Raw genomic sequence first — 9980 nt, 5'->3', positions numbered from 1 at the left:
TTTAATTGTTTGTCTTTCACTTGAAGGCAGAGTTTCACTAAGTCATTAGATTGTCTAGCCCAGACTCAAACTTGTGAGTCTCCTGCCTTGGCCTCCCAGAGAGCCAGGAATAGAGGCTCCAGCCACTAGGCATAGCTCAATGGCTCCTGCAGAGATGGGTATTTTAAGGCACAGCTATGAAAAGTCTGTTATTACATAGTTTATAATCCATATAATTAGAAGACACAGGGGTCTCAAATTCTCTTTTGAGAAACCAGGCATATATTTTATTTTATTTTTTAATGTATTTAGTACAGGGTCTACAGGGTCTGACTACACAGATCAGACTCACAGTGATCCTCCTATATTCAGCCTCCCAAGTGCTGGGATTACAGGCATGCCACCATGTCCAATCTCATTTGCTGCAAATGTAGTCTCAGTGCACCCTGGAAGCTGGGGCCAGCACAGCACACTGGGGACCGAGCCCCAGCCCCCTGTGTCTGCCTAAGCAGGCGCTATAACCCGCTGAGCTGGCCAGCGGTTTATATATCTGGCCAGCCCCAGGAGTCTATTTTAAAGACACTTTGAAATCATATTACTTACTTATACCTTATCCCCTTACAAAAACACTTGGGTAGAAGATAAATGAGCTACAAAATCTATATTCATTATTCACATATTAAGAAAGTCTAATTAAAGGGCTAGACCTGATTTAATGACAGAAGTTAATAATGTTCTGATACTCTCTTTTTAAGACATTTAATACTTTCTGTACTGGCCAGATGGCTCAGTGGACTAAAGCACCTGCTTAGGTAGCGCATACCACCTGGGCTTCAGTCTCCAGCATGCCCTCGCCGGCCCCAACCCCGGGGCACACTGAGAGGAGACTGAGACTGGGTGTGGTAGTGAGTGCCTATAATCCCAGGGCTTAGGAGGCTGAAAACAGGAGGATCACTATGAGTCCGGTCTATGTAGTGAGACCCTGAAGACCCTATAGACTCTGTATAACATACATTATAAAAAAAAAAAAAAAAAAGACATTTAACACTTTCTACTTTCTGTACTTGAAGAGCAGTGTGCATGAAACCTCTAAGTATTAAACCACTCTGGATGTAAAGTTTTAAAAAAAAGTCTTAAAATACGTTGATGAGGCTGGGGAGATAGCTCAACTATCCTAAGCACATCCCGGCAAGCACAAGGTCCCAAGTTTGATCCTTGGTACTGAAAAATGCATTGATGAGCTAGGAATAAAAGTGAGAACTCAGGTAGGTGTGGTAGTGCATGCCTATAATCCCAGCACTTAGGAGGCTGAGTCAGGAGCACTGCTATAAGTTCTATGCCAGCCTATGCTACACAATCAAGCTCAAAGCCAGAGTTAGATCCTGTCTCAAAAAAAAAAAAAAGTGAGAACCCAGAAAAACAAAGAACACAAAAGCCAGAGTTTATCTTAATGATAAGGATGGGAAGCAAAGGCCAGGGTCTATAGAAGCTGGGATTCCGACGTCACAGTTGCACTGTAAGTGGGAACTCAATTCCTGTGCTGCCAAGGAGCAAAGAAGACTGTCCACATCAATCTCCACTTATCTGAAACCAAATCACTGCAAGGAGTGAGGAGTTATAAAATGAAGTGCCAAGAATTCCTCATTGTAACCCAGTACACAGAGGTAGGTCAGGTACCTGGTATAAACAAGAGATTGAGGATGAACCAAACATATGAGCCCATAGTCAAAAAATTTTAGCTGAAGCATCAAAGAATCACAACAAAAAGCTAGCAAAATATAAGCAAAACCAGACAAACAGATTAGCTATTATAATTCAACTATTAGATTAGCAGAATAATCTGGTATAGAAAAAGTTAAATATGGCCAGTATGCTTAAAAACACACATACAGGACCAGGGAGATAGCTGTCTAAGTGCCCACCTGGCAAGTGCAAGGACCTGGGTTTGATCCCTGGTACTACATGCCAAAATGGCACTAGAACCCCAGGCATGCCATGTAGGCCACCAAAACCAGGAGTGATGGTGCATGCCTGTAACCCCAGCACTGAGGAGGCTGAGACAGGAGGATCATTGAGTCCGAGGCTATGTAGTAAGACCCTATACCAAATACATAAATAAATAGATAAAAGATTAAAACATACATTCATACAAAAAAATTTAAGTAAAAAAATACAGTAACACTGAAAATATGAACAAAATACAAGAGGATCTAGAAAGAAGTTACTTTCCATATATAAATATAAGATATAAAATTAAATATAAAAACTCCACAGACTGATTTAAGAGCAAATTTCACTAAAAAAAAAAAACTAGAATAATTAAAGAAATTACTTAAAAAGTAGACAAAGATGTAAAACCAGGAAAATTTATTAAGAAACAGAGACTTTATTAGGGAAGTCTAATATAATATCCAATTAGAATTCTACAAGAAAAGAAAATGGGGCATAGGAAACACACAAAGACATTATGGCTGAAAACTTTCTAGCTAATAATAACACCAATCTAAGATTTATGAAGCTTTATAACTCAAAAATCATACAAATACAAAGATACTCTTATTTTTTTTCAAAGATACTCTTATATAAATGATCATTAAACTACAGAATAACAAAGACAAAAACACACTAAAGATAGAAAAGAACTTTAAAGGTACTGTAATATACTGACAGATGACTATTTAACAGCAATAAAGGAACAAAGAGAAAAGCCAGTAAAATTGTGAGTAAAAAAATACTGATTATGCCAAGCATAGCAGCATCTAATGGGCAGCTGTGGTAGGAGGTCTGAGGTCTGTCCAGCTGGGCAAATTAGTGAGACCTTGATTCAAAATAAAAAATTTAAAACCAGTAGTGGTGGTGCATGCCTGGGCAACATAATGCTTGTCTCAAAATTTAAAAAAAAAAAAAAAAAAAAAAAAAAAGAAAAAGAAAAGAAAGAAAGAAAAAAGAGCTAAGAATACAGCCAAGTGCACAGGTCCTAGGTTTAATTCCCAGTACTGCCAAAGCGGAAGGGGGGGAAAAGAAAAAAATCCAACAAATAAAGGTGGGGGTGTAGTGGTGCACACCTGATACCAGCACTTGAGGCTGAGGCAGGACTGCCACAAGTTCGAGGACAGCCTGGATTACACCGTGAGTTCAATGCCAGCCTGACCTATGATGTGAGATACCATCTCAAAAAAAATGTAATAATAATAATAGTAATAATAATCATTATGTCCGTTATCAATATTATCAAAGGAGTCAAATCTAATTCCATAAAAATGCCAACAATTTTTAAAAATTTTATTGGTTCATTGTAGACATACATAACAACATTCACCACAGGGAATTTTTGTCTGTATGTGGTATGTCGTGCTTCCTTTTCTGCATTCCATTCCCCTCCCTTTAATCCTTTTCCCCCCATTTACAAAACTTTTGTTTCCATTTTTTCCCATTTATCTTTTTTGTTCTTGTCCTTTCTTTTCATTCCCCCTCACTCCTTTCTTGTTCATTTCTCGTTTCCCAGTATCTGTTACACACTTTGTTTGCTTTGTGGTATGGGGATTGAACTCAGGGCCTTGTGCATGTTAAGCTAGTGCTCCGCCACTGAGCTACACCCACAGCCCTACTACACACACATTCTGGCCCTTACTTACACTTTCAGTTTCTTACATCAGAGAAACAATGCAGTATTTAAACATGTCCACGGGGCCTGTCCCTCAGCTCAGTTCTTTAAGTGGCTGCTTCAACAAAGCAGTCAGGCTTAGGTTGCTGTCGATCCCCACAACTCAAGCCAGCCAAACCTGCCCTGAAGGCATTCGGAGCAAAAAAATAAAAAATAAAAATAAATAAACATGTCCAACCATTTTTTTGTACTTCTTGATTTAATGTACTGATTATAAAATGTGTGAGGAAAAACAAAAGGTCAGATATGGTTACTTCAAACAAAGAATTATAAAACCGCAGTAACTGAGGAAGGAATAGAATGGTCCACAAAAAAAACTGGCCTGTGAAATAGAATAGAGGGAGAGAAACAGACCCATAAACATATGGAAAAAAGATACAATACTGACACTATGGACAAATGCAGAGGGGAAGGTGCTGGTTATAGCTGAGAAAAATATAAATACAAAACTTAATGTCAGCTGCATTAATGTTTCACATATGAAAAAGAAAAACTGTAAGGGCCAGGGAGATAGCTCTGCAGCATCAGTGCTTGCCTGGCAAGTGCAAGATCCCAAGTTCTATCCCCAGTAGACACACACACACACACCCCAAGAAAACAGAATAGTTTTACAACTGTTGAGCAAGAAGATTTTCTGAAACAAGAAACAAATGAATAAACCTCAAAGTAAAGGCTGATTATTTATTTTTGAGACAGGTCTTACTATGTAGTTTAGGCTGGCCTTGAACTCACTTTGTTTTTGTTTTGGTAGTACTGGGGATTTTTTTTTTTTTTTACTGTCCACGCAAGTGTTTGTCATGAGAACCTAAGTATTCCTTAGCCCACATATTCATGTTTCACAGTTCAGGAACACTGATCAGTGACAAATGTCTATGGAACTCAATCCAAAGAAGCCTTTTTATTCCTACATCACTTTGCACTCTGAAAGATACCAGCCTTCTTCATTTCTTCAAAATCTTTCATGGAATCATAATTTCTGTAGAAATCAGTATATGTCTTCTTTCTTGGTTCAGCCACACCAAACTATATTATAGAGAGCTGCAACCCCCAAGGAGACAACAAATGCTCAAACAATATGAATCTGCAGGCACCTGGCCAGAAGCCCCCACATTTGGGGTTTTGCCAATGCACTGGAACTCATGGTCGTTACGTCCTCCACACCAATGTCCTTTCTGGGTGATGGAGAAAAAAAACCTGTGTACTGGGGATTGAACTCAGGCAAGCACTTATTGTACTGCGCTATCTCCCTGGCCCTCTGAACGTACTTTGAAGCCCAGACTGGCCTCTAACTCAGAGAGCTTCTCCTGCCTCAGCCTCCCAAGTGCTGAGATTACAGATGTGTGTCACCAGCAAACTAGTTAAATTTGGCTATTTTAAAATTTTTGTTCAGAGTGAACTATAAAACTGGAGCTGCTTAATGGCAAAATGCAGAGTTAGCATGCACAAGGCCTTGAGTTCCATCTCTAGCACCGCCTTCCCCAAAATAACAGTGTGCGTGCATGTGCACACACACACATACCAGAAGATAAATAAAGCATTTATAACTGAAAAGGAACTAACATTCAAAATATTTAAAATGTTTGAGAACTAAATATGGAAACCCAGGGATAGGCAAAAGATCTGGGCAGACATTTTAAAGAAAAAAAGAAAATAGTTCACTATCATATGAATACTGCCTTGTTATTAATAAGAGAACTGTCAATTCAACCTACTCACCTGCCAGACTGATAAATACTAAAAAGCTGGACAATTATCAAATCAGAACCTTTCAAGCTCAATGTTTTCTTACCTTATAGTACGCCTTTGCATTGTTGAAAAGCAGCTGGAAGTCAGCAGTCAGCAGATTAACATCATCATACTCTTCCATTTTTAGTTTCTGTTGGATTTTCATCAAGTCAATGGGCTGAGAAACCACTTCATAGTAGTCAGGTTGGTTTCTGCCATAATAATTTTAATGATATTAACCCAAAGTACATAAAAGTTAAGTTTCAAAACTATCTGTGTTAGTGCTCAACATTCCAAGTGAGAGACCAAATTACAATTTGCTGCAAGACTCACTTCCATGCTGTAAGACTCACTTCATTATAACTAAAAAGAGTAACAAAAGCAAAGTACAGATGTATTCTCATTTCAAAATTCTCAATAATTTTAAAAGCTAAATTAATGCTTTTTTATACTAAATTTCTAAGGACTAAGGTGCCAGCCCTAAAGCCTTATCATTTATATATAAGACAAACACCTTTCATGATGTCCAAAAGTGGCTTAACACAGATATGTTTCACAGCTTTTTATAAACCTACCAAAGTTTTCTCCAGTGAGCATAGATTTTCTCACAAAATAACTATTAAGTGCCTATTACTCATACACAAGATACTGTACATCTACAGATAACCAAAGTATTTTTTAAAAAATAAAATGTATAGCCTGGCTCGGTGGCATAAGCACCTGCCTGGCAGGTGCAAGGTCCAAAGTTCGATTCCCAGCACTAAAATAAAATAAAACAGGGGGGCCGGCCAGACAGTTCAGTGAATTAAAGTGCCTGCTTAGGCAGATCCAGGGACAGCAGTTTGATCACTAACATGCTGTGCTGGCCCCACCCCCGGGACACGCTGAGACAGCATGAATTAAGACTGGGCGTGGTGGCATGTGCCTGTAACCCCAGCACTTGGGAGGCTGAAAAACAGGAAGGATCAAAACAAGCCCAATTTGTGTAGTGAGACCCTGTACTAAATACATAAAAAATAATAATAACAATAAAATAAATAAAATAAAACAAAATGAGGGCTGGGGAGATAGCTCAGCAGTCTAAGTACCTATATGGCAAACACAAAGACCTGGGTTTGATTCTCGATACCACATGCCATGCCACCATGCCAACCACAGAAGCCAGGTGTGGTGGCATACGCCTGTAATCCCAGGACTGGGGAGGCTGGAACAGGAGGATCACTACAAGTCTCCATAACAAGACTCTGTACCAAAAAAAAAAGTATAGGAATGATAAACACAAAAGTCAGTGGAGGGGAGGGATAACAAGGGACACAAAGAACTTCAATCATTACTAGAATGGTAATTTTTTTCAATTCTCAAGATAATTTCTTGGGTTTGGGGTTTATGGATGTTTATTAATCTTTCCGGTTTTGTTTTGGAGTTCCATGAAACAAACCTTCTGGAGAATGATCTGAGCAATTCTTTCAATTCTCCCACAGGGTTTTTAGTTTTTTTCTAGATGTAAGAGATAAATTATTACATTCGAAGAATGCCGTAGTTATTAAGCCTTATTCTTGTTTGGGACTTTGGAAGACATGCAATAGCCATTCATTTAGTATGTATATCTAAATTTTTAAAAAATTTATGTTGATACAATGTGTAAAAGAGGAGCACAAAAAACTTTCCTAAAACTACCTGAGTAAACTCTGATATGCCTCATTACCCTTGATGTTTTAGTGTATTTCCTACATATAAGGATCACAATTCAATCATAAAAATCAAGGGGTTTGGGTTTTTTTGTCTGTCTTTTTTCTATGCAGCTCAGGCTGGTATTGAGCTCCACTCTGTAGGCCAGGCTGGTCTCAAACTCTTAACAATCCTCCTGCCTCAGCTTCCCAAGTGAGAGGATTACAGCCATGCACCACTACACCCAGCTAAAAATTTTGATACGGTACTACCATGTAATCCCCAGACTGTACTGCTAATTAGCCTGCCATTTCTAATTTGTCCTTCACAAAAAAACAAGTCCAAAAACTACATGTTGCATTTACTTGTATTTTCTGGTTCTTTTTTTATCCTGAAACAATGTTAGACTTGATTTTCATGATCTTCACATTTTTAAAGATTAGGATGGCTGGGGATATAGCTCAGAGGCATAGCGCCTGCTTGGTAAGTGCAAGGTTCTGAGTTCAATCCCTGGTACAAAAAAGACCCAAAAATTAGGGACCAGTTATTTTGCAGTATCTTTCAATTTAAGTTTTTCTGTTTTCCTGATGATTAAACTCATGTTATACTTCTTTGTTAGGAGCACAAAGGGAATGATGTTGCATTATCATTGTATCCTTACTGTATCCTAGCAGGTGGCATAAGATTTTGTCTTGTTCCATTACTAGATAAGGTTAACTTATTTTTACTTCTAGTTCTGGGGATTGAATCCAGGGCATTCACAATGAGCTACATACCCAGACCCTGCCCTTCTGAAAAACTGATACAAGGTCTTGGAAAGTTACCAATCTTGGGCTCCAACTAGTGATCCTCTTACCTCAGCTTTCTGGAGTGTTAGATTATAGGTATGTACCACCACATCTAGTTGATGAGGTTAACTTGATTATAGTTTGGCAGCCATGCTTCTCCACTGATCAACTTATTCTTTCTTGCTTTATATTTTATGGCAAAGTACCTTTAAAAAGCCCATTTCTCAACATACTTTCAATGTACTGATTTATTTATATCAATATGGACTCCTGGATTCCTATTTTATCAGGTGGGTTAAAAATCCATTTCACAATTATTTTGATGTTCAAACTGTTCTAGGTTTGGCCAGCAGAAGATCTTTAAAATCAGCTTCTCCTGTTCTTTAAAACAGTTTCTATTTTCCTTGTCCTTCTGACGTGTTCCCATCACCCTCTGAGCACCTTATTACTTTTCAAATCATACAACATTCCATGTCCATCATGTATTTTCCTATCCACAGGCCTAAAAATTAGTTAAAGGAACTCTTTTATCACAGTAAATGGCATTTAAAAACCAAGATCTAAGTGCAAGGTTGCTCATTTCAACCTTAGCGTTGCTCCTCCCAAGCTGCCTCAATAGATCGAGCAAGGGAATATACATATACTTATTGTACTACATACTGTAAACCATGAACTCACACCAGTATGAACACATTCTCATCCAACACAGTATTTACTCCAAACACAGGGCTCAATCCAGTTTTATTCCTCTACTTGCATATCCCTTACCGGCTAACACGCAGTCTGGCTCCCATTATCTGTAGCATATTTACAAGTGTGGCCAGTCTCTTGTATGTCATTAGTTTGCTCTTGGTGCTATCCTATCTGCAGCCTGTATTGCTCTACTCAAGCTACTATGGCCCTGACCTCCTCCTCTGTAATGGACCATACTGTGCGGATGCCCTCCTTCCACCCTTGTCAGGTTCTGACATTCTACAACAGACCACTGCCACCACCCCTTTCCAAAAATGGATGTCCTTTGTTCCTCCACTTAGGCCCCAAATGCTATACAACAAAGCCCTCCTATATGAGCCATGCTCAGGCTCTTGCCACTCTATGAAGCAACACTGCTGTCCACCTGTCCCCCTTACCACTTCCAGGGATCCTTCCTTGCCCCACTCTTCTACCTCTTGCCTTCTCTGCAGATGCTTACTTTGCTCAGCTTCACCTAGTAGCTTTCGAACTGAATTCAGAAAAGGAAAAAATCTGATTTTTAGCAATGTGTATCAAATCTGTGTTATGGCTTAAGTAAATTATAATATTGTTTGAGGGGATAAAATGAATAGAATATTCCCCCTGCTATTCAAAGAAGGCATAGGAGCACACCTAACATAGCCCTCTTCATCTTGAGAACCCAATAAGGAGACCATGCTAGGCTACCAGACTTTGCTACCTACCAAATTCCTCACATTTTCAGAATTACCACACAGACAAAAAGGATAAGGATCCTGAGGTAGAACATGACCAACACAGAGTCCCTCTGCTTTCAAATGTAGCAGTTCTAATAATTTTTTTTCCATTTAAGTATACAGAAAAACCAAAGTGAAAACTTCAACTATGATCCAAAGTTAAACATGACTAGGGCTGGGGAGACAGCTCAGTGGCATAAGCACCAGCCTGGCAAGCACAGGGTCTTGGGTTCGATTCCAGGTACAAAACAGCAAATAAATAACATGGTTAGTATGTTTATGAATCTTCTTCTAGACTCTGTATTCATCCATGTATATATAAACAAAATTTAATGAACTTATATAGTATATACTCTTTCATACTGGCTTTTCTGTTTTCCCAATAGGTGAAGGCATCTGATACAATATGACTGTAAAACACCTATAAGCACATCAAAGTTTTTTTTTTTAGGGGCTGGGGAGATGGCTCAGTAGAATAAGTGCTTCCATGGCAAGCACAAGGGCCTGAGTTCAATCCCCAGTTCCGTCAAAAAAAAAAAGATTTTTTTTTTTTTTTTTAAATATGTTTAGTACAGGATCTGCAGGGTCTCACTACACAAATCAGACTCATAGCGATCCTGTTTCCAGCCTCCCAAGCTCTGGAATTACAGGTGCATCTACCATGCCCAGACTCAACTGCCATCTCAGTGCACCCCAAGGATATGGCCA

At 38.9% G+C, this 9980-nt stretch overlaps 1 protein-coding gene and 1 pseudogene across 17 annotated transcripts in view; both read right to left on the bottom strand.

Annotated features, from left to right (window-relative positions):
- Nucleotides 1-9980, bottom strand: part of Pbrm1 (polybromo 1) — a 171546-nt gene that overhangs the window by 140283 nt on the left and 21283 nt on the right. For all 17 annotated transcript variants that reach the window (XM_023715655.1, XM_023715657.1, XM_023715665.1 and 14 more), the window contains one exon: nucleotides 5433-5580. In XM_023715655.1, the coding sequence (XP_023571423.1) occupies nucleotides 5433-5580 (148 nt within the window). The remainder of the gene's footprint in view (nucleotides 1-5432; nucleotides 5581-9980) is intronic.
- On the bottom strand, nucleotides 4534-4784 carry LOC101583884 (annotated as a pseudogene).

The sequence above is a fragment of the Octodon degus genome, unplaced genomic scaffold (assembly GCF_000260255.1).
Source record: "Octodon degus isolate 3935 unplaced genomic scaffold, OctDeg1.0 scaffold00043, whole genome shotgun sequence".
NCBI lineage: Eukaryota > Metazoa > Chordata > Mammalia > Rodentia > Octodontidae > Octodon > Octodon degus.
Note: the sequence above shows the minus strand (reverse complement) of the source record. Positions and strands in the feature narration are given on the sequence as shown.